General features: G+C 44.8%; 1 protein-coding gene across 2 annotated transcripts in view; it reads right to left on the bottom strand.

Annotated features, from left to right (window-relative positions):
• The window catches only part of PAMR1 (peptidase domain containing associated with muscle regeneration 1), a 71,011-nt gene that overhangs the window by 14,731 nt on the left and 30,369 nt on the right, over positions 1-25,911 (bottom strand). For both annotated transcript variants that reach the window (XM_045012374.1, XM_045012375.1), the window contains exons 5-6: positions 25,139-25,356; positions 19,841-19,948 (exon numbers count right to left, since the gene is read on the bottom strand). In XM_045012374.1, the coding sequence (XP_044868309.1) occupies positions 19,841-19,948; positions 25,139-25,356 (326 nt within the window). The remainder of the gene's footprint in view (positions 1-19,840; positions 19,949-25,138; positions 25,357-25,911) is intronic.

The following is a 25,911-nucleotide window of genomic DNA, read 5'->3' as shown; positions in this document are numbered from 1 at the left end:
TTCATTGTCTGGATGGCTGCTTGTCTCATCTCCCTCAGATTGTATAGTGCATGCAACTGAATTTTAGGATGGTCTTCTTTGTCTGAGATATTTTGTTAAAGCCTTTCAACATTCTCAGCTCCTTTCAGGATACACCCAATCCCCCCAGTGGTCTGTGCAGCTATTTCTCAAAAGTTAAAAAAAAAATAGTGAACTACTTTGTGAAAGTAGATGTCATTTATACCTAACCCTGTGCCATGCAATCCAGCAAAACGTCCAGCCATCTGCGCCTGGTTCTATTTATAATTCTCTTTAGTGGCTGACCTCTGTTGGAGATCTGGTTTTAAGTCAAACTCTCACTCTGAAGTAAGATGAGCCTGAACCGGCCAGCTGCTGAGGATCAGGTCCTCTCTCTGAAATAAGTGATTCCTATTGTCCTGTGATTCTAGCTTCACACCTTTGGGGATTCTTAAGTAATTATGGATTTCAATGTTAATCAGATGTAGCATTAGATGGCTATAGTGGGCCAGAAGAAGGAAAAACCTGTCTTGATAAACTATAGGAGGAGGACTTTCTCTCTGAGTCAAGCACAGGCATCAATGGCTCTTATCCTACTTCTAAGACTAAGGGAGCAACTTGGTGTCAATGCAATGTCCCCTGTTCTGTCATATACCCTGGCAGTCATATACCCTGCCAAGCTTTTCAGATTATAACATCTCCTCCCACAGCACTTTTTCAAGCTATGTATATGCAGCACCAGTGTGATGGCCATACTAGTTGGGGGGGTAGAGGAAACTTTGACCAGACACAAGCAGAGTCTCTCTGAAAAGTACCATCAGACCTTTTATGCCCACCCAGAGCCAACAGAACCTTGATTTTTAAGGACTCAAACAGAAGAATAACCATAAAAAACTGAAATTTATTTACATTGAAGGAATGACAGATTGAGAAAACTCTGCAAGCATCTGAAGCAATAGCCCTAGGCTGCCTAGGACTTTCAGACTCTGCTGCATAGGGTATATGCCTTCCCCTCTGATAACAGAGGAGAATACCCACCTGCAACCCAGCAGATGGAGTAACTGAGAGAGGTTCTGGGAGGCAAATATGAATGCAAGATGATAATGGGCAGCAAATTAAACATGAGTTTTCAATGCAACCACACCACAAAAGTCAGTGCAATCTAGGGCTATCTAAACACAGATGCATCATGTCTTGGAGCTGAAAATAATCCCTCTCCACATGTCACAGGTGTGATCATGCCTTGGATACTGCATTTGTTCTGAGCACCTCACTGCTAGAAAAATATAGAGAAACTGGAGGGAGTTCAGAGAAAAGTGACATAAATGATGTGGAATTTGCCCATGAAGAAAGGTTCCGGGCTGAGCCTGTATACCTTAGCAATGCCTAATAGCCTACAATAATCTGAAGTCTGAAAACATCAAGGATGGCTAGAAATTATTAAGGGCAGCACAAAGGGGTGTGTCTAAGAGTGATAGGGTGAAATTAAGAATCAGAAAATTCTTAGTGAATATAAAGAAAACCTTCCTTTTAGACTGTAGAATAGACTCCCAATGGAAACAGTAGAATTCGCCATTTGAGAACTGAAAATTCAACCAGACAATGCACTAGAAAATGCCCTGGAGAGAACAATCCTGCACTGGTGGGCAAATGGACTGGACTATCCAACAGATCTTTCCCATCTTTAATTTTTCTTTGTTTTTCAACCTCCAGTCTTCCTTGGACATTTCACAGCCAGTCTGTCCTAGGTACTTGCAGACCCTCATCACTGCAGTATCTAAGGTAAGCATGCACCCAGCCTGACTTATGTAGCTTGTGAGAGCTGAAAGGGTAAAAGCACAAGGAGGGATGGCTGCAGGCCTTTCTAGCAGAAATGCTGACACAGCTGGGACTGCACTGTTGTTAAAGAGATGCTCTAACAAAAAAAAAACACGTCTCAATTGCTTCTGTAACATATTCATGGACTGTGTAATAAAATTTAATAGCACCCTCCTTTGTCTCCTACTGATACATCCTGGAAAAGGAAAAACATATCTGTCTCGTGAAATATATTAAAATTGTTCCCTGTTGGACAGATTTTTTTTTTGCATTCAGAAAAAACTAGAATAAACGAACAAATGTTTTTAAAGTCAGATGTTCCATTATAAATAATACAGTGCAGATTCCTCTTCCTTTTTCAATTGCTTTTGGGAGACATTCCTCAGTTCTGAATCATCTGTCATTTAGAAATGGTTTTCATGCTCATAATCTGCAATGGGAGAAACTAGATCAACTGCACTTTTTCTCCCTTCAGTGTCCTTCAACTCCCTGCTGGAGGTGCCATTTGTTCTTGTCCCATGGCCTCATTGTTGTTCAAACAAATGCCACTTTTCTGCTCTCCCACCCAGTTCCCCATATATATATATAACATAATACATCATATCTAAATAATGCATCCCCTATTCAATAATAGATTGCATGCCCAGATGATACCTGATTTATCATCACTGGTCCTAATGCAAGGCTTGCATTTCCAGTCCATCCTCCTAAAATCTGACACAGTAGGGCCTAGAAATGTTTTTTGTTTGTTTGTTCTTAAATTGCTTGTGTAGGCTTTTTAATGCCGCTGCTGCTAAAGAAGTTGATCTGGTCACACAGTCCCAAATCAGAGATTTTCTTCCAGTCTGACCTTTGTTCTAATGTGTATAACACGTTGTGCCTGTTCAATTGCTTTCAGGGAAGGTCTTTCTATTAACTTGCAGTATTGCTTTTGCATAAGGTGTGTTGGCAATCTCAGCTGAGAAGCCAAGGATTGAACTGAATGAGCCACGGAGACTGAGCTCTCTTCTCACCCCTGCTAAGTGCACTCCCTTAGGTCAAGATTGAGGTGCCTTGCCAGTAGGGAGTATGGAGGGGAAGCTGCTGCTTCTTCTGATGTACTTGTTCTGTAGCTGAAGAGAGGCTTACAGACGCCACCTGGAACATTGTTTGTTAGTGTCATATTGAATGAAGTTCATATACAGGAGTTAGAAGAGATGTGCACATGGATCTGGCAGGAAACCAGAATTCCCATTCCACAAGAAATTCCGAAATTAAAAAAAAATCGTTCTGAAATGCAATGAAACACTGGTTGTTGTTTTTTAAAATTTCCCACCATATGGGAATTCTGAAATTTCATTTGGATCCTTTTGAAATGTTTCTGAAGCTTCCTGAACTGCACAGAGCTCTGGCAGACCACTGGGTGGAGAGTCAGGCAGCTCAGGGAGCCTGGGAATTTGAAAGGGCTGGCTCTGGGGCAATCCACTTGACAGGCTGCTCTGGGAGCCTGGGAGGCCAGGCTAACTAGTGGCCTTTCGGGCAGGCTAGTGAGGAGTGAGGGAGCCATAGATCTGGGAACCATTTTCCAACTGAAAATAAAAAATTTCCTGCAAAACTGGGAAAATTTCAAATTTGCTGAAAGTGAATTTCCTGTCAGAAAATCATTCCAATGGAAAATTCCCACCCAGCTCTACCTGCATGAACTTCATGCAGCTTAATGCCCTTTACAGATACAGAGGCCCTGCATGCCCCCAACCCCGCTGAAATAAAGAGTGTTAAATCAAAATAGGTTTGAATTTTGCCTTTGGGGCATCTCATTTGATCACCTTTTATTTTTTCTGTTCCAATTTTTCTTTTGAGGGCAAGATTATTAAAATAACTGCCTGAAGAGAGTTAGTTAGAATAATAATATTTACCTCTAATCATCCATATATCTATATATATGCATAGCTATCATCATCCCCATTTTGTTGTTGGGGAAACCGAGGCACAGAGTGATTAAGTGACTTGCCCAAAGTCAGCCAGTGAGTCGGTGACAGAACAGAAACCAAGTTTCCTCATATCTTTATCCACCAGACCATGCTTCTTCCTCTGACGCTGGAGTAGCTTGGGACACTCCCTCTCTCAGAAAAATGAGAAACTTGATTCAATATAAAATAAATGTATCTTCACCTCAATCTCTGTGCTAGTCACAACTGCTACTGTTGCAGACTAGCTCTTCCAGGTGATAGCTCCCTGCAGGCACAGATGATCCAGCACCCCAGATTGATTAGCACATGCTTCGACAGTGCCTCCACTGGACTGCTCAGCAGCTATCCTAGAGCACTGGGATGCACGTCACAAAGCCCCATAATTAACTACATTTTCAGAGCTGATCCTTATGGTATTTATTGTCATCTATATTTTTCATAGAGTTTGTTCTCTATTCTTGCTCATTGGGTTCTGAAACTCCATGTGAACAACAAAGTTCTGATAACATTTATTCCAACCACATTTATTCCTTCTCTCCCTAATCTACACTCACCCCTGTCCCCCCAACACCTCCCCCCGTAAGTTCCTGGCTCTTGTTGGTGGGGAGTATTTAAGTGGCCTTCCTGAGTGATAATCATTGTGTGACTGGGTAAAACAGCCAGGAAAGGATTGAGGGCTACTTGCCTGTCACATGATCTGGTAGGGATTTAAAAGAGGGTGTAAAGCAACTAAGCCCTGGTCTACACACAGCCCCGGGGTCGAACTAGGGTACGCGAATTCAGCTACGTGAATAACGTAGCTGAATTCGAACTACCCTAGTTCGAATGACTTACCCGTCCAGACGCCGCGGAAGCGAACTCCGCGGCTCCAAGGTCGACTCCGGCAACTCCTCCTGCCGCGGTGGAGTACCGGAGTCGACCGCGGCGCTTCCGGAGTTCGAACTATCGCGTCTAGATCAGACGCGATAGTTCGAACTCCGAGAAGTCGAACTCGCCGCGTCGACCCGCGCGGTAATTATAAACGTACCCAAAGAGTCCCGTGGCACCTTGTAGACTAACAGACGTATTGGAGCATGAGCTTTCGTGGGTGAATACCCACTTTCAGACGCATGGGAGAGTGTGTCATCTATCTGCAGCTGAGACAGAGAAGGAGAAAGAGTTTCTGTAGGCTGCAGTACATACTGATCAAGAGAATTGCTTTGTTTGGTGCTACTCATGAGTTTTTGTGTTTGATCAATGCATTGTGTCTTGAAGCAAGGGCCTGCTGAAAGCTGAATTGCTTTGGAGGATATTATCCCTCTTCTCAACGGGTGGTTCTGTGTGTGCATATATATTTGTGTGTTTGGTGCTGTACAGAGAAGGAGGGGGAGGCCAGAGGACCAGGCCAGGTCTGAGACTGGCCTGAAAGAGGGGGTGGTGATGACCAGGGCCCAAAAGAGGGGATTGTCAGGGGCAGGGAGGCTCCAGACAAACCTGGGATCCCATCGGGGAGCTGGAAGGGCTACCGTGGGAACCCAAACTATGGAGGAAGGAAGCCGGCTGCGCCTTGCACTGGAGAGCATGCGCAAGGAGAGGGACTCCCTGGGCGGCCAGCTGAGAGGAATGCTGGGGAGATAGGACACACACACACACCGTGGGATCTTAAGGGGGAGGGTGTGTAGTGGGGCAGCTCCCCCCACTCCAGCAGAAAAAGGGTTAAAGTCAGCCCTGGGAGAAGGTTGTGGCTGAGAGCTGCTATGCTGGGCTGATTGGGGAAGTGCTGCAGCTGGGCTATGCCACAATCAGGCTGCAGCTGGCCTGTATTGAGCCAGAGGCCCCGAAGTCTCTCTCCAGGCTGGGAGAGAGCAGGGCCTGGCTGCCTACAGAAAGGGTACTGGGAGTGATAGGGTGACCAGATGTCCTGATTTTATAGGGACTCTCCCAATATTTGGGGCCTTTTTTTTATATAGCTACCTATTACCCGCCCCCCACCCCCCCCCATTCCCTGTCCCAATTTTTCACACTTGATGTCTGGTCACCCTAGGGAGTGAAGCAGGCCTGGGGAGAGCCAGAGGACCAGGGGAGCTCCAGACTGGCAACCCCCCAGGCTGCAGGGCCTGGTCCTAGGCCCATAGAGGTACTAGGAGGCAGAGGAAGACAGAAGGTCTGAACCCCCTTGCCTATGATGAGTGGCTTTTACACTGCAGTCTGCCCCAGTGAGCAGGGGCTAGATGGTGACTGGTGGTAGCCCAGACTGAAGCAAGGTGAGGATTAGAGGGTTGGGGGGTTCCCAGAGAGGGGAGACCCATAGAGACTGGTGTGGGTATTGCCGGGGGCAGTCCCAGGATAAAGGGACACCGGGGTCCGGAAGGGACACGGGGCCAGCTACAAGCAGGACACCGGCCCTGCAGAGGGTGTTCCGACGGCTGGAGAAATAATTCCTTGAGATGACCAGTAGGAGGTGCCGCAGGGGTGAGTCCCGCACCTTTACACTCACCCACATTGTCTCTCTAATATTCTGGGACACTACATGGATACACCAATGCATACAACAATGAACGATTTCGCCATATGCACACAAACCTATGCAAAAAATGTTTCCATCAATAGTTATCTACATTTACAAATAGGCAAAGTAAGAAAAATGACCTTGAGAAATGATTAGCAGTTGATTTAAGGCTATTTACTTTGCATATTTTGACATAGGCTGTTGATAATTTGTTTCTCATTGGTTATAAAGCTTTAACTTTTTGAATCTCTAGTTCTACTGTCAATAAATAATTATTGTAGCCTCCCCCACCATAAGATTCCCTAAACGTGAAAATTTAATTTGATAAAAATAAAAAAAATTAAAAATAGACATCAATATTATTCAGCAAAATTATAAAAAAAGAAAGAAATTGAATTCTGCCAAGCATAGATATAAATACGGCAGCAGACCTCCTGTCATTCTGTACAGAAGCTGCGGGGAAGGGCGGTTCTATTCTTAGAAAAATATTCATGTTAACTGTGGCACTTTTTATAATAAGCTGTATGACCGAATCTCCAAGAACTGGGGAACTCTACTACTGAACTATTATTGCCACATGAATACCAGCCCAAATCCTCTAGCTATATAGTGCCTGTCACCATAGTACAGTAGATTCCAGTTACTAGTAACCCCTCAGTTGCCAGCAAAATGTTGCTGTTATCTGGAAGTTGCTAATAAACGAAAGGCAGGTTTGTTAGGCTCCAGACAGGGAAGGAAGTTCTGGGATATGCCTTCCCTGGCTGCAGTCTTGCAAACCAGCCTCTGGGCAAGGCAGCAGTGGGGAGAGGTGCTGCAGCCCGGGCGCTAGGGCTTTCTATGGGGAGCAGAGGTGCTGGGGGCCTGTGGGGCTGCACTGTACCTCTCCCTGTGCTCTACAGGCATTTGGACTCATTACATCTCACTGCTTCCTTCCCGGATTGCAGCCCCGCAAACCTGCCTGCAGCTGGGGCACTTCTTCCAAAAAATGTTTTAATAAGTGGCAGCTGTTGCCAATATTAAACTCCCACTAACATTAAAGTCAATGGGACAGGACTGATTCCCAGCTAAATGCTGCTATTAGCCAGAAGTTGTCAATATCTAGGTTGCTATCAAGCAGAATCTACTGTATCTACATTCATGGTGAGAGAGGTTGGTGATTCCTGAATTCTAACCTCAGCTCCAGCACAGTCACTTTCAGAGGCCTCAGCCAATTAATGCAGGGTATGTCTACGCTGAAGCTGGAAATGTGCTTCCCAAAGTAAGTAGACAGACATGTGCTAGCTCTGCTTAAGCTATCATAAGAAAAATAACAGTGTAGCTGGGGGCTAAACAGATGATGGCTTGGGCTAGCCACCTTAGTACATACCCAGGGGGTCCTTTAGCTAGCATGTGTCTGTCCACCCACACTGGGAAGCATGCTCTCAGGCAGGGCCGCCCAGAGGATTCCGGGGGCCCGGGGTCTTCGGCGGCGGGGGGCCCTTCCGTTCCAGGACCCGCCTCCAAAGTGCCCTGAAGACCCGCGGCGGGGGCCCCCCTCCGCCGAATTACCACCGAAGCGGGACCCGCCGCCGAAGTGCAGCCCTGTCTTCGGCGGTAATGTGGCGGAGGGGGGCCCCCACCGCGGGTCTTCGGGGCACTTCGGCGGTGGGTCCCGGAACGGAAGGGCCCCCCGCCGCCGAATTACCGCCGAAGACCAAGCTGAACTTTGGCGGCGGGTCCCGCTCTGTCTTCGGCGGTAATTCGCCAGCGGGGGGTCCTTCCGCCCCGGATCGGAAGGACCCCCCGCCGGCGAAGACCGGGAGCAAAGAAGCTCCTGCACCCGGCCCCGCAAGAGTTTTCCGGGCCCCCCGGAGCGAGTGAGGGACCCCGCTCCAGGGGCCCTGAAAAACTCTCGTGGGGGCCCCTGTGGGGCTCAGGGCCTGGGGCAAATTGCCCCTCTTGCCCCCCCCCTCTGGGCGGCCCTGCTCTCAGGTGCAGAGTAGACATACCCTAAGTGGCAAATCCTGTCCTCCACTCCAAGGCCGAGCACAGGAGAACTCCCCAGAAGACTCCTTTCCTACAAGACCACAAAGAACCTCTGCAGATGATCATGTGGTCACCAGATTTCTGTAGCTTCCACTTTTGATTGTGTTGGAGAAATACCAACCAATAACGGTTATGGATCAACTGTCTCTACCCTCATTTCCCTTCTATCTCAGGCCCAGCACCTCGTGCAAACAAAGACCCAACAGAGATAGACTGTTCAGAATCCGTTGGGTGCACACCCTCTGGCAACCTCCCAGTGTCCAACTCCACCCTGTGTGATCAGTACTCTCATTATCTGCAGAAGTGGAGGGAGAGGCAAAGGGAACTAGATTGGCTCCTTAACCCTTTCAGTCTCAGTTTACCCATCTATAACATGTCTTTCAAGCTAAAAAGCTCTGTATAAACATTAAGAATTATCATTCCTTATATGAAGCCCAAAGGAAACCATAACAGTTGATCATCAATCCACAGGTACTCTACCCAGTGGATTTCCAGTCATGCTCTCTGTGCCTCTTCACAAATAATTTTCTTTTCTGCAACAGTTCCACCAGCTAGGAATAATTAGACAAATCTATGATGTAATCCCTACTGAAACCAAAATCTTCTCATTCCCTTCCAGCCAACTGGAGCACACCCCTGATGTTTTCCATCTCCCTGCTTCTGTGAATGAGAGAGTATCCATGTGAAAATATGCTTGGGTCACTCACTGTGATTTATTCATCAGGAGGCAATTTGGAAGCTGCTGCTTACAATTAGCCACTTGATCTTTATCAGCATTGTTCTTAGTCCTTAGAAAACTGTGTCTCTGGTTACAACCTTTCCGGTATTTGGATGGCCTATTTAATTATACAATTGGACCTATTTGTTCATAGGATGCTGAGCTAACTGAAATCCTAATGATCCCCACCATTCACCTTCTCTATGCACATTGAAAATTAATACATAGAACAAATTATAAAATATGTCCCTTCGTAAATGTTACATTCTCACGTCACAGAGAATACAGCCTTCATGCAGCTGAAAAGGAAAACCACGGTAGTTTAAAAGATTATATTCTCATCACTACATCCAATTATGAAATTGGCCCAAAGCCTTTCCACTTGTCAGATCTCAAATTAAGAAGGGACAAGCCTGGTCAGCAGGATGGGTGATCTGCAAGGAAAAACCAGGTGCTTCAAGAAAATATTTGTAAATGTGTCTTAAATGTAACAAAAAATAATGATCAAATAGAAAAACACCATCTTAATGCTCTAGACTAGGGTGACCAAATGTCCCGATTTTATAGAGACTGTCACGACTTTTGGGTCTTTTTCTTATACAGGCTCCTATTAGCCCCCAACCACTGTACCAATTTTTCACACTTGCTGTCTCGTCACCCTAATCTAGACCTGCGTTAGTTTGGGCTACAGAAAGGCCAGTTCATTCCTTGAATGCATAAGAGAAATAAGAGACATATGATGTTCTGTGCTGTTTGCCTGTTTAAGAAAATGAGATCAAAACTACCAAGTGATGGTATGAGGGTATTGGGAGGAAAAGAACTGAATGAAATAAAATGCAGAGACAACACCCTGCTGGAGAGTGCTAAGCAGCTAAGCAAGGTACTTTGATTGGCTGAAAAAAACAGTTGCTGAGCATGTGAACAAAACAAAGAGGAGCATGGGGGCAGCCTGAAAGAGAACAAGAAGTGAGTGTGATTTCCCTGCTGCCTTGTCGCTTATGTCATCATTCACACCTCTGCAAAGTGGGTATACAATGCTACCATTCTGATTTGGTAGTGTTTTATATCCACTTAGCCCAGAGGTAAGTGGTTCCATAAGGTGCAAGGCAGTGAAGGATTGGGTCCACAGTGTGTAGCAGAGAGGAGCACATAGGGCAGTCAGCTTCATAGATGGTTGAATCCCAGAGTAACAAAATCTCTGAGAAGAACCGTTGAAGAAAGGCAGAGCGAAACATTTCGTACTTGGGCATACCAGGAAAGTGTTCAATGTGATTCTCAGATGACCACAAACTTCAGTTTGTGCATTTGTACCCGAAGAGCTATGAATTGTATTAATTAGCAGCCACACTGGCAGTCTCCAGAGAAAGCAAGGAGTAAATGGCGGTAGAGTCCCAAATTCTTGGCTACATTCTGGCTCCTTTGCCCTCTTCCTGTGGCATAAAGGAGCCAAAAGCAACCAGGGCACCCCAACTAGGTGTTCCCCTGATCATAGATCTATTGTAATGACTTTATGCCAACCTTCCTCACAGCCACTAGCATAGGGACGTGATAGTGGTAGGCCCAGGTGTGCTGGCGATGGGAGTGGGTGTGGCTAGAGTGTTCTGCGCTTCAACTATTCTGGCTGAAGGTCTCTGTGAAAAGTTGCCATAAATTAGCTTTATAACGGGGACTGTGTTAGCCCAGACTTCAGAAAGTGCAAAGATGGTGAAAACTACCTTTACCGACCTCCTTGAGCTGTGCCTTCTATAAAATGCAGGACAGAATCTGGGCCAGAGATTGAACTGCTCTCACAGAAAGGCTTTGTCTTCACTAGGAAAAAGGTGAATGCTTTTAGCTAACACATGGTAACTAGCACAAGGTAAAATTCTAGTGAAGATGAGAAAGTTGGGTTAGCAGGTTGAAGTAAACCCCAGGCTCCCCCTCCTGTTTTACCACAAGGTACCTTAAAATCGGTTTAAAATATACATCTTTTCCTAATGACGCGAAAACTAGGAGAACTGAGACCTCTAATTGTCCCCAGTGGTAGCAGTGCTGGAGTCTGTGCTATAGACAAGGCTCAGGCATTTTTACCTCCATATCATTTAATCCTGTGGGGTGTCAAATGGGCATTGAAAAAACAACTGGTGACAGGACCAGGAGAAACAATTTTTAAAATGGTGCTGCTTCCTTCAGGCTTGCTCGAAACGTCACCTGTTTCCCAGTAACAATACTTAGCCCATTACAATTTCCAAGCACTGCAACCATATAAGCTGATTACTCCTCCTGACACTGCCACCAGGCAGCCAAAGGTTATCAACTTCTTCTCACAGATGGAAAAACCATTGCATGACTTGTCCCAGGCCATACAGTGAGTCAGTGGCAGAGCTGGGACTCAGACTGTAATTCTGTCCTCTGCCCCATGCTGTTTCACCAACCCCAAAACCAAGGCCTTGTCTACACTACAAGACTATTTCGAATCAACTTAGTTCGAATTTGTGGATTCCACCTTATGAAGTCGAATTTGTGTATCCATACTAAATACACTAATTCGAATTTCTGAGTCCACATTCACGGGGCCAGCGTTGACTTTGGAAGCTTGCACAGGAGAGCGGACAAGCGGGGAGAGACAGCATAATCTGTCTTGCAGACAGTCCTGGTAAGCCTTAAAGTAGATCATGCTTATCAGTTAGTGGATAGCTGTGCTCTCCTGCTAAAGGCAATCTGGAAAGCAGAAAGGCTGAGCCTTTTCCAGCCCCTCCCGCTAGTGCACGGGAAAGATCAATGTCTGCTTGTTCTCTGTGGCCTCCAGCATGTGGCTGTTAAGCGAGGGTCGTTGTTATGCAACCTAATTGTAAACCGTTAACAATAGTAACAATACACTAATTGCCCGACTTAGATGCAGCCTGTCCAGACCGACATCACCCTGAGGCGGGTCACTCGCAGTCAGAGAGAGCGGATGCTACTGGAAGCCCTGCACAGACCAGGACCATATGCAGCAATGCTGGTGGAGGCGATGATTCCTCTCTACATTAGGATCTCCTGGCGCGTGCTTCCATGGAGCACCGAATAAGGCACCTCTCCCCAGGAACCTCCTGCAGAGGCTTTTCGAGCTGCTCTCTGAGAGCTTTGTTGAACTGTCCCAAGAGGATTACTGTTCAATCCCTATATGTGTGGACCTACTATTTATATAGTTTGACATGTAAAATTTTGTATATAGTATTTCTATTTTTTCTATACCCGTTTTTTAAAACATAAAAGTTTCCATGTTTATAGCACTTACCGCCTGATCCTTCCCCTGATTCTGAGTCCGGGTTAACGGGCGGGGAGTGTTGGTAGGGGATCTCTGTGAGGGTGATGAAGAGATCCTGGCTGTCAGGGCAAGCGGTATTGTGTTCACTGTCGCCTGCGCCGTCCTCCACAAACCCTTCCTCATCTTCCCCATCGGCGAACATCGCCAGGGAACTGTCCAGGTACACTACGCCATCCTCAGAGTCCACGGTCACTGGTGGGGCAGTGGTGGCAGACCCACCGAGAATGGCATGCAGTGCCTCGTAGAAGCGGCATGTCTGGGGCTGTGCTCCGGAACGTCCGTTTGCCGCTCTGACTTTTTGGTAACCTTGTCTCAGGTCCTTGACTTCACGCGGCACTGCATCGCATCCCGGCTGTATCCTTTCTCTATCATGGCTTTGGAGACCTTCTCGAAGGTCTTTGCATTCCGCTTGCTGGAGCGCAGCTCCGAGAGCACAGACTCCTCGCCCCACACAGCAATCAGATCCAGGACTTCCCGGTCTGTCCATGCTGGGGACCTCTTTCTATTCTTGGATTGGCCGGACTCCTCTGCTGGAGAGCTCTGCATCGTTGCAGGTGCTGCGGAGCTCGCCCCAATGTCCAGCCAGGACGTCAGATTCAAAGTGCCCAGACAGGAAAAGGAATTCAAATTTTCCCGGGTCATTTCCTGTGTGGCTGGTCAGAGAATCCAAGCTCGGACTGCTGTCCAGAGCGTCAACAGAGTGGTGCACTGTGGGATAGCTCCCGGAGCTACTAAGTTCGATTAGCATCCACACCTAGCCTAATTCGAGCTAGCCATGTCAAATTTAGCGCTACTCCACCTGTCGAGGTGGAGTACCAAATTCAAACTAAAGAGCCCTCTAGTTCGAATTAAATGGCTTCCTGGTGTGGACGGTTGAGCGGTTAGTTCGAATTAACGCTGCTAAATTCGAATTAAAGTCCTAGTGTAGACCAGGCCCAAATGTCTCTCCTTACATCCATTACTATCAAGGAAAACAGGGTTTGCATGATAGTAATTCCAGGTGCATGTTTTCTGTAGTCTAAGCAACGCCATGCCTACCTCTTAAACATATCTATCTCAACAGTAGTGTAGTGAAGTAAGCAGTGTCCTTTATGGTAGATACACGAGCATGGGGGGGACAAAATCAGAAAGACTAAGGCACACAAAATGAGTTATACCTAGCAAGGGGCATAAAAGACAATAAGAGGTTCGATAAGTACAATAGGAGCAAGAGAAAGATGATGGACAGGGGCCTTGTTCCATCATAACTGGCCTTCTCCCAAAATATTAAAAAATACTAGCCACATCACTAAGGCCTATGGTATTACCATAGAATTGCATTGAGACCCCATCCTCTGAAGAGATGTACAGAACAGTAAAACCTGCTTGTGTAGTCACATTGGGTATGTCTTCACTGCAATTAAGAGTAAATAACCCAAGCTGAGTTACTCTTCTCAAGTTACCCTAGCTCAAGTGGGAGACCCCACAGTGTGCAATAACATTTGAGCTGCTGTGTCCGCACTGTCACTGCACTCGTGTGTGGCACTAAGACTTTTTGGAGCACATCCCATGGTTCTTGTGATGCAGTAAACTAAGATGCTCTATGAATTGTTCCCTCCCTTCCCCCGCCATCCCAGTGAATTGTGGACGGACTTGTCTGTCTTTTCTGGGCACATAGGAAGGAATTGGAGGACTACTGGCCCTCCAGTGGACCTCCAGTGGATCCAACTCTGTGGGTGATCCAGGGCTGGAGCACCCACCGGAGGGAAATGGTGGGTGCTGAGCACCCACTGGCAGTCCCCCTATCAGCACCTCTCCCTCCCCCCAGTGCCTCCTGCCCACCAGCAGGCCCTGCCAATCAGTGCTTCCTCCTCCCCGTGCTTCCCCCTGCGCTTTCATGGTGTGCAGGAGGCTGGTGGGGAGGAGCGAGGATGCGGCGTGCTCAGAGGAGGGGGCAGAATTGGGCAGGAAGAGGCAGGGTGGGGTGGAGTGGGGGTGGGAAGAAGTGGGGAAGGGGTGGAGTGGGAGTGGGACCTGGGGCAAAGCCAGGGGTCGAGCACCCCTTGGTACAACGGAAAGTCGGTGCCTGTGCCCACATACAGAGAGGTCATATTAAAAACACATGAGTTTTGCTAATTCAAGTTTTAGCCTATACCTCCAGACAGGCCAGCCAAACTAATTTAAAAGCACGGTCACATTCAAGTGAAGTGTTTGTGGGTGTGGATGGGACTCGAGTTAAGACAATGAAGACAAGCCCATTAGCACTCACTTTATTACACCTCCAAGTCTATCTATGTGGGAGGGAGCAGGGCTTGTATTCTTGCTAGTCCTCATCCCAAACAGGTTAGCAAGGACAGAGGATGGGCAGTGGGTGGAGTCTTGGTTTCACCTCCCCAACGCACCAACTAGCAGAGTTGAGCTGATGCAAGGGAAGAAGCAAGCTGCACCCACGTTAAAAAGCTGCAGTAAATTATTTCCTACTTGGAGAAATGGGTGTGGGGAGCAGGGAAGTAATTGTGACTGAAGAGTCACATTCTTTTTCAGTAAAAGGGTCAAAGAGTTCTGTGGCACCTTATAGACTAACAAACGTATTGGAGCATGAGCTTTCATGTGTGAATACCCACTTCGTCCAGGGATCCTCCTTCTGGCGTGGCACTGCTGCGTACTGCCCCTGGCTGTCTCAGAGCTGAGCCAAAGGGTTGATAGTGGGTTCCCATGACTCAGAGGCATTTTATTACCATTGAGCTACCAAAGTACAACTATGAGGCATGTACTTGGCCTTATGATGCACATACAGTACGATAATGCACCTGCTAATTGAAAAAACAGCAGTGGCTCTCTTTGGAGGTACTGAGTTACAATGATGATTTGCGTTGATCACATAAGGAGTCCAGTTTGCAAATGTGAACACCTATATTCTATCGGTAAAAAGCCCTCAATCCTGGCCTTATCTGGAGATTTGTCCCTTGAAACAAGGGATTAAAAAGCTGACTTGTATAACCTCCGCGCAAAACCCAGCACAGACAGCTGGGCTCCACTTCTCTGACAGCAGGTGGCTGGGGGAGGAAGGATAAAGTTTCCTCCTCTTTTTATACACAACAAGTCAGTTAAGAATGAGGGAATCTCAATGATTTTCTTTATTGACCCTCTCCAAATCCTCAAGCCAGGCCTGTGCGTATTAATTTGTATGATGACAGTGGATGGGGATCAATTATAGTTGCAGTGGGGAGGGGCCTGAAACAATTTTTCATAGGCCCACTCAAAACTGTTAAGGCAGGGTTTCTCAAACAGGGGTCGCAGCTTGTGTAGGGAAAGCCCCTGGCGGGCCGGGCCGGTGTGTTTACCTGCCCCGTCCACAGGTCCGGCCAATTGCGGCTCCCACTGGCTGCAGATCCAATGGGAGCTGCTGGAAGCAGGGGCAGGTAAACACACCAGCCCAGCCCGCCAGGGGCTTTCCCTACACAAGCTGTGACCCCTGTGTGCTAAGGAAAGCTCTGGTAGTAGTGAGGGAACAGCATGTTACAGCTGAGTCTGTTGGCTATGCCCTTCTCATTAGCATGTAGAACAAATCTCTTGCTCCTGGCAAACATGACTGAGAAACAGAAGAAAAATGGAAATCGGATCTGAGCAATGAATTCCCCATTCAGTCTCAGATCCTTGCATTTGCTCAAGAACTCAAGTTTGCTTGGTTTTGTTTTAAACAAAGATAACAGGACATTTCAGAGCAGAAAGAGGTCAGAGTCCCTTGCTTGTGGGGACAGCAGGCTCTGGGAGGGCTACTGAGTCAGAACGCTCAGTCCCAGGATGGAAGGAGTGGGGGAGGGAGCACCTCACTCGTTGCTCTCAAGTAGCGCTGCCATCATCTTTCTACAGTTTGTCCTCAGAGGACAAACTCAACTTTGTGATGTTAGGAAAGACTCCACCAATTCTGTCTGCAATTGCAGAACAAGCCATCACTTTGTAAAACATCAACAACATGATGACTCTGAGTGGCAGTTCCATGCATGAAGCGACAGGATCAGACCTCTACCCAGTTTACCGTTGCTCCAATTTATATCTCTCAAGGATTTATTACTATTCTGTCCCTGGCTATGGCAGGAAACAACCCAGCATTAACAAGAGAAATGAACAAGATGATCAGATCTTTGCTGTCTCTAATGTCTGACCGCATGATTACAGAGAGAGAGAGAGATACACACACACAAAAAGCTTGATTCTGATCTCACCTATACTAGCATAAATCACAGCTAACTCTGTTGAGGTCGATGGAGTTGCAATTAACTCAGTGTGAGGACAGAATGAGGCAAAAAGTATTGTTAATGTAGTGTTAGGTTTCTCTATTTACTTGATTATCATAACTTTCTTAAAGGTAAACAGTCTCTGGGAGTGGTGTTTATTGTATTTATGGGGGGGAAGTAATGAAGCCCTCACTTAAACTCCTCCACTGATTGACATTTTGTTATTTAAGGTCACGTGATATATATCATTTAATAGGGTCATCACAGAGGAATCAGAATTGTCTCAATTAGTAGTTTCTCATGCATTTTGTATGCAGTGTTGTGGTAGTCATGTTGGTCCCAGGATATTAGATAGACCTGAAGAAGAGCTCTGTCTCAGCTCAAAAGCTTATCTGTCTCACTAATAGAAGCTGGTCCAATAAAAGATAATACCTCACCCACCTTTTGTCCATTTAAACATGCTTGACTGAATCATTACCAGATGTTTTAACATGTGTCCTCAACTCAGTTCCCTCAGCTGACGCCTTTAAACCACCATATTAACACCTCTAATTGTAAATGATAAGACAATTTCCTGGCTGCCACTGTATGAGATAGAAGAGAGCACGAGCTGTGGCCTTTAATCACTTTATTAATACCAGAATAATTAGGCTGAATATTGTCCCAGTGAAGCAGCTTGAACATGGTGGCCATTTCATCACAGTGACAGAATTCAGTTTAGAGGAAAAAAATGGTTCAATGAAGTTTGTACCATTAAAGCAGCTCTCCTTATTGTCTGGAATGACCCTATATATTAGCGCATTTAAAACTAGACTTGACAGGGAATAATTCTGCATTGGCATGGTCAGAGTCTAGATGATCCAGTACCATACATCTTTTTAAATTCTAACTTCTGCTGAGTCTGTCTCAGTCCCCACAGCCAGGGCTGCCCAGAGGATTCAGGGGGCCTGGGGCAAAGCAATTTTGGGGGCCCCTTCCATTAAAAAAAAGTTGCAATACTACAGAATACTATATTCTCGTGGGGGCCCCTGTGGGGCCCGGGGCCTGGGGCAAATTGCCCCACTTGCCCCCTCCGCCCCTCGCCCCGCCCCCTGGCAGCCCTGCCCACAGCTTTCGCTGTGCCTCACTGAGATGCTCCCTCCATCTCTATTCCTCGAGAGAATGCAGTCTAGTTTCTCTAACTGTTTCCTATGAAAATCTTTGCAATGCTCTGACTGCCTTCTGTTGCAAATTTTGTTACATCAATTTAATATTCAAAGGCACTAATCTTCCTCTCACTTATACCCATTTTACACTGAGATAAATCCATTGACTTCAGTGGGATTACTGCCCATTAACTCCAATAAAATTGGAAGGAGACTCAGACCCAAGGTTTCCACAACTGCTTATTCAATGCTGCAAAGGTGACCTCACTTTAAATGTTCTATGTAAAACTAAAGCTGGCCTACACTTCCCCCTCAGCTCCATATCTGAAAGATCTGGTTGGTGAAAAGCTACATTGCATAATTCGGTCTCCATGTTATTCTTGGAACTACAACTATGTTAGGAAACTACTTGACTCCATTTTTACAGTATTACTGCCATGGATATTTTTCCAGTTTGTCCCTTTGCTCTGAAAAGTATAATTAAACTTGATTTTCTGCTTTTTTCCCCCATTACTTTCTTGGCAAATGTTTAGGATACATTTTGGCAACAATAAAGGAAAGATCTTTAAAAATGTTCCTCGGAAGCCAGTTTGAACAGAGACTTTATCATGATGCTTTCTCACTCAGATGTTTGGAATTCATGCATGGGGAAAAAATATCAAGCCTTCTGTATTTGACAGAAAAGGTGTGAGGTTTGTGCTGTAAAAATGTTCCTCCACAGAAGCCAAAGGACCACATGCTGCATCAGACATCATAAAATCCCCAGTATTTCATCCAATGGCACTGTTCCTTCTTAAATCAAATTAAAGGATTCATGTCAAGTTAAAAATCATTTTATAAAAGTATTTTAAATTACTTCTTCCCTGAACTCTATTACTAAGCACCACTTGGATTTCTAAAACCAAAATGGATGTTTGTATCTCTGTTTTTGCCACCATTTATTCTGTTTGCTCTGTGTATTGCCCTGTGAAACTAGACAAGTTAATACCATGTTTATGTATAGTCAGTTTCACTTTCTTGCCTCTGACTCTGGTGTTTGATGAGATGAAGCTAGTCATATGAATGAAATAGTTATGGATCTGTAAAAATCTTACTGTCCTTCACCTCCACTTACAGCCAGGGACATAAGGGGCTAACGCCATTGCAACAATGCAACTCCACTCAGGTTGCTACACCAGGGGGTGAACTTGGCCCTGAGGAATTTTGTGAAATCTTCATCATGAGCAAAGATGTGAAATCATGTAAGGACAGGTTTATAATGGCTTACGCAGACATAAAATGAAAATCTTGATGGGCAAACACAGCATGATTCTATGATTCATAGTGGGCTTTCATTTGGAGTAGTTTTCAGCACTACCATTGTAAGCTGTTTCAGTCATAAGCCAGATACCCCCAGAGTTCAATCATGAGTCAAATACTTGGAATTCCACCTGGCCTAATGACTTGAGATATTGCTGATACAGTTGACACAGCCGTTATCTTAGCATATATTGCACAGTTCTTATTCCTCCTCAGCCTTAAGTTCTTCATTAGGCAGAATAATTTACTCAGGCATCAAGGATAAAAATGGCAAGAACAGATGTTTGACTTGATCTCACCTGAATCCAGTTATTTTACCACGTGCTTGGCATGGTAGAAACAAAAGTTCCCCCGTATGAATAAAGAGCTAGAACTGGGACCATCCATCTGTACAGGATCAGAAGCTACCATTTGTTTGATCGGCCCTGCACCTAATCCCTGTGTCAGTGAAGATTGTTGCCTGTAAGGGCAGGTAGAATATCTCTGCCCAAAAGGTTGCCATTTGCTAAAGCAATAGCATAAAACCTGGGGCACTACTGAAATGGTTGGTGGTAGAAGAGAGGAACCCTGCCCATAGGATGGAAAATGGCTGCTTGGATACACGTCTCTCATAGTAAGCATGCTCCTTTATAAGTCTCTCTGTGTACTGTTTTTTCCAACACAAACTTTCCAAATACTCTCTTTATATGATGCACATAAAATCCTTGCAGTCTTCAATGGCAATCCTAATAGAAAGCAAGTGTTATGCCTTTAATGGAGCTATGGGGAGCTCACTATATCCTCCATTACTATAATCAACCTACACATACATAAATATATCAACAGTTACCAATTGGCTGAGTTCATGACAGCATTTGATCACACACAAACACACACACACAATGCCTATACTCACAGCTTTCACAGTGATTCCCGGTATAGCCTGCCAGACAAGCACATCTGTAGGCACCAACTTTATCAAGAATACATGTTCCATCATGATAACATGGAGATGAAGAACAAGCTGCAAAAGAAGAGGCAAGAATATTCAGTCTTTCATAAGGTTCTTATCTAACCAGCTAGCTACTGTTTTCTATATAACTCATCACAGTAGTTTCTAAAGTCTTCCCAGGTAAATTAGATATCTAGGGTTAAGTATTCAGTAGATTCAAGGAGCCCTCCAATCTTCTTACTTCCCTGCTAGAAGGAAGATCTTGGAATGTACAACCTTTTATTGGTGGTTGTTTTTCCTTTTTCTTTGTCCGTCGTGGCCCCCCATCTTTCTATCGCTGCTTTCGAGTTACAGTGGGTTTACCTGAGGGGTCACATTACCTCTGTCTCTTACATACCTCATCCTGGGCTTTGTGAGCAGTATTGCCCTAAAGGAGCATAGCTGTCTCCTTGGGTCATGGATGCAAATGCAACGATTGATGTTCCTGTGTCCTCTTAACCCCTATTATGAGCTTTTAAATCAGGATGATGATGACCTTGAACTGGCAAAGGAAGCAGGTTGGGAACCAGCTGATTGGGATGCATCCTGGCACAATTATCCAGGTGCAATTAGAGAAGTGGCACAAATAGATCAGAAATTTTAAGCATAAATGGATATCTACGTGCATAGCTAATTATTTGCACATGCACCAGGCTTACTAACAAGGGCAAAAGCCACTGTGCTGCACACACATTTGGGCACCAGGCCTGCTCTCCCTTTTTAAAGATGCACCCTTAAAGCTACAAATAAATACATTTTAAAACAAATTGCTTAAAGTCAGTTCCTCCTCCACTTATCTTCAGAGATCTGAGTTTAGGCCCTCAGGGTTCTGTATTTCCTCTATTATAGCAGAGGAAAATCACTAGCTCCTAATGGGATGTAACACAAGCACCACTTCAGGCGGTAGTGAAGGTCCCAACTTTTTCAGAAGAAAATCAACCTGAACTCAGGTCTTATCAGGTAGAAACTAGGGCCCAAATCATAAAATGTAGATCCAGATTCAAATAGGAACATCTCCAAAGTCTGTGAAGTTCTGAATCTGATGTTCTGGTTCAGATCCATCATACCAAGTTAGGCCAGAGCTGTAAAGTTCACATCTAGATCCAAATTGAAGAGTTCACCCCAATTTGCCATAAAAATGCTCTTGACACTTTTAGGGGACTTTCTAAAGGTTCCTCATAACTTTATTTGTTGAACTTCTAGTCCATCATTGCTACAAAAGTATAAAAAGAGTAAATTCTAATTCACTTAGAGATCACAGTTGTCTATCAACAATATACCAATTACCACTTTAACATAAGGGAGGAATGAACTCTACCACTAAACATCGCTGATGGAGCAAAGCAGGGTCGGTAGTGCCCTAGCTGCCCCCATAGACCACAATCTTAACCAGAACAATCAGTTTCAGAGATGGCACTAATATATTCAAACTCTCAGTGTGATGAAACCCAGAATGGCCCATGTCAAATCAGCAGATTCTTTTGCAAAGTTTTTTTATTGAAACAGGCATTTCAAGTCTCTTTGACCCAGCTGGTGAAAGAGAAACAGAACTCCACTCATAACATCAAAACCAGATTTCTGACAAGATTTCATGTGGAGATGTAAAGCTATTTGTATTTAGGTTGGGCAGGGAAAGCCACTGCTAAAACCTTGCACAATCTCTTTAAAGACTTGGATATGAGGATGGGGGTGGGGGGTTATCCAAAGTGTGACTGAGGAGGATAACAAATTCCTGAACAGCTTATAAACGATAATTTTGTTCTTTCCTGCTGTTCGAAAATGCATTTTTTAAAAAGAGAGAGAGAGAAGAGGCTGAAGAGCCAGGGAAGCACTGATATTTTACAACCAACAGGCCATATCTTCCTGTCAGTTGAAGTCAATGCAGTGGGACCAATGGTACGTTTATTTATTGCTTCTGTCTTGATAGCACAAGCCATTATTTGTCTGCCAGTTTATTCTGTGGAGCCACTTGTGTCAAATAAATGAGCATGGATGTGGGTTATTATGATGGAGGTGTGACACACAAAAGAGCTGATAAAAATGAGTCTTTATTGCCTGGCTTCAGTCATATGGCATGGAACAAGGTTACAAAAGTTCCCTCCCCATGTCATGTGGCAGGGATCAGTATCCACTGACCCTACTGGCTACTGGTGACTGTCGTGATTCTCATTAAGCCAGACCCAGCATTATTTCTAATCTGTCATAGTTCACTGTGCCCTTTAAAAATCTAAAACACAGAATCCACCAGAACACCCACACAGTGACTTAGACATCCAATTTTTGCTCACAATTGTCCACTTTTGTGTTCTGGTTTCACCTGAGGAATTGTAACTCCTTCCTGGCTGCATATGAAAACCATTAAGACAGCATCTATTAGGCCTGCAGTAAAAACAGACCTATGGACCAAATTTGAATCTCATTGGACTCAATGGGAGTTTTTCTCTGGTGGACTAGGATTTGGCCCTATCTCTCCAGTGTGATGGGTATCATGTAACTATCTATAACTAGTTAGGAGAGATGGTTGGAAAACATTTTTTTCACAATAGTTTTTGCAAGGAAAAAAAAAAGTCTTCTGCTTTCCAACTACATTTTGTTTCAATAGAATTTATAGAACAAACTCACATAACTAGGATATTCCCAGAACCTTTCTATTTCCATGGATACACATTCTATCAAGCCCACCCAGCTTGTCTCTATTATAAATATGAAGAGAAGTTAGCTCTTCTCCCTACTTATGGGATTTTGTATTGACATTTATAATGTTTCCTGAGTAATAGTTGCCAGCAAATCAGCTGGGAATCCCTCATCTTCCACAAGGGGATTATTAAAGAAGGACAACTACACACAGGAGCAGGGGGAATTATCCCGCTCACTTTATTTCAATCTTCCTCCCTCCTCCTGTCTTTCACATCTAAGGTCAGCTTAGTCACTTCTGGCCACTGTCGCCAAAGACTGGATTACCCTTTATCCCTGACAGTGTCTGTTGCTGCACTCGGATGGTTAACACCTGCTTCCAGTATAGGTCATTCAGCCGATTAAGCTGTTTCTTTTATTAACTAGCTGTCCACTGGTCTTTCCTCTAGGGACATACTTTTTGTAGATTATTTTGCATTTCCCTAAGTTTCTCTGACCATTTGGTCTTACTTCCCCATGTTTGATCAGTGTCATCGTTTCATGAAGAACACGACTTCTGAGACAACTTCTGCAAAATGTATCCCACATAGGGTCCCCAGAATAAAGGTGATCCAAGTACAAAGAGCCCCACAAAGGTGGACACATGTAAATGAAAAAACTCTGCTCTCGCTGCATGAGCCACTTTTCCTATCTTCTTCACTCCAGTGCTAAGCTACGACGGATACCATAGCATCCCTTTGGGCTATTGCTCAGCCTTGGAGTGTGTTTACCTGATCCTGTTCTCAACAATCATGCAAGTGATTGACCTAGTGAGCCCTGTTCAGCCTATTACATGGATGTCAGCTACCCCCTGGGGTTTTGCATTGAGAAGGATTTCAGAAGACTGAATGCTGAAGCTTGCTGTATGCTGCCAGAGCTTTCAGTCCCTCAGCTCCCCCCTGTACATTGTATTCTCCATAAACAGTACTGCTGGCCAGGTTAACATTTCACATAAAGAGAGACAGTGAGAGTTTCAAAAGCTTTTCACTTCAGCTACTCATCAGGCCAGGCCAGATTCATAATAAGGTGCACAATGAGGCCTCCTGACAAACTCTCACCCCTTTGCATCATGCTCTGCATGGATTACCCTGCTTGCACCATCCAGTCTCAAATAAATACCATTAATAATGGGGTGGAAATAAAGTGCAGAACAGTGTTAGAATACTAAGTGGTACATGCTGAGCAGAGAAAATGGAATCAATTCATCCTACTCCATATCAAAAATGTTAGGCCTAGGAGTGTAGGCAGCCGTATGCAACATACCCCACACCAGGTTTCATTTGGTGGAGGCAATGTTTGCTTTCCATCAGCCCTTTCATTAGCACAGTGCTAGCTCTCATTGTCTAATTGTTCCTGCTGTGATTGTGATTGTATTATAGGGACCAGCAAGTAGACAAGGGGGTTCAGTAAATGCAGACATGGGGCAGCCATTTCTCCTCTGTGTATGCACGTTTCAGATTGTTAACTGCACCTTGGGTTATTAGTAACAGCTGAACCCCAATAGGTTTGGAGCTCAGGTGTGCTTTAGCTGCAAAGATTACATGAACTAACTGAACTTCTTGAACTAGATTTACAGCTCATGTGATCCCATTAAATCTGGGACACTGATGTGTGTCTGGGGTCTCATATGTCTTACTTCAGGGAGGGATTGGGAAATCCTAATGTTAGCTGTTATAGATCCTGTAGGATTTTCCTATGGCAAACCAGCACACACTGGTTGGCCTCCTCTGCTAAGAACTCTATGGACAGGTTTTACAGACTTGCCCCATACAAGGAAGACACAAGGCATGTAGCCCACTTCAGATCAGAAGGCAAAACAGGAGCTATCAGCCTTCCCTTTGCAGACAGGCAGAAGGGACAGGGTGTAATGCAGAGGGGAAGGTGCTATCCCTGTGTAAATAAGATCAGACTCAAGCTTAATACGTTTAATAAATAGAGTGGAATTTTGGAACTCAACTTCTTTCATTAAAAATATTTAGCACATCGCATTATTCATTGAAGGAGAGAGAAAAATGTTTTTGTTTGTTTTTTATATGGGAAGAGCCTTCTGCATCTTCCCTGTACAAACAATTTTTTTTAAAAAAAGCCCTACTGATCTGAAATGTGAAGCAGCAGAAATAATTAAAGCATTTTCGCATGGGCAAAACACCAGAAATGCAACAGGTTTCTACCATTTTAAACTGCTTACTCTGCTTCCACGTACTACTTCAAGCAACTCCCTGACTGCAATGAGTTGTGCACAAAAATTCCATCTCATCACTCATTCCCAGTTCTTTGGTGCAAAAAGAAACATCACAAACCCATTAAACTTCAGCCCTAAACTGTTGCAATCAGTTGAGTCTTTGCACAAATAATGGGACTGGGGTCTACTTTAGAAGAGCTTCATTTTAGCAAGCCATATGGTGACTGTACCTTCACTGTACCTACCTGTATAAACTGCTGTTGGCAACACAGCATGAAAGTTTTTAATGAAGCAGAACAACGAGAAAGATTAGTGAGACTGAATTAATGAGAATAAAAGGCCATGCGTTTTTTTTTTTATTCCTTTACCTGTAATTTCTTCAAAGATAGCATGAAACCCATCGAAGTTCTTGGATCCATCGGACTGGAAGAGAACATGGAGTGAGGTCCCACTGCTTCGGATTGGAGGTGGCCTGTCATTGCCACAGAAACGCTTAATTATCCTGCTATCTATATTGTCCCCATCCCGGATCTCCACATAATCATACTGGCACATGTAGTCAAACTCCAGGCTCAGCATGGCAAACCTGAGGCAGAAGGACATCAAAATCAGACTGCCACTCTCACCTGGCTGGACTGTATTTCAAATTCAGTTCAGAGGCTACTGCCCCCCTACAGCATCCATCTAAAGGAGAGGATAACAGCTGGATACACTGGAGGGGGCAGAGAGCTAAACTCCATTTTGGACTTTATTAGTGTTACTTAAATTGTTGTGTTCTGCATTTAGAAACTATGATAGGTCCCTTAGAAATAAGATAGAAAGAGATAGAATGGGAACAAAAAGAAAACACAATTTATTTCAGATCAGAAGACAAAACAGAAATTGATTGTCAATAGCCAGTACTTACACCCTTTGTGTAAGGGGGAAGGGACAGGGTTAATGCAGAAGGGAGAGGGTAATTTCTGGAGGCTTTTACAGTAAATGCTATCTATCCTTTTGCATCAGCCATGGAGCAAGGCTCTCACTAGTTAACGGTATAACATGCTGCTGCTAGCAGAGCACAAAGCCAAAATATTCAAACGGAATGAATGAAAAACAGACAGAGATCCAATAAAAAAGAGCCTTTAGAGAATAAGCAATT

The sequence above is a fragment of the Mauremys mutica genome, chromosome 4, assembly GCF_020497125.1.
Source record: "Mauremys mutica isolate MM-2020 ecotype Southern chromosome 4, ASM2049712v1, whole genome shotgun sequence".
NCBI lineage: Eukaryota > Metazoa > Chordata > Testudines > Geoemydidae > Mauremys > Mauremys mutica.
Note: the sequence above shows the minus strand (reverse complement) of the source record. Positions and strands in the feature narration are given on the sequence as shown.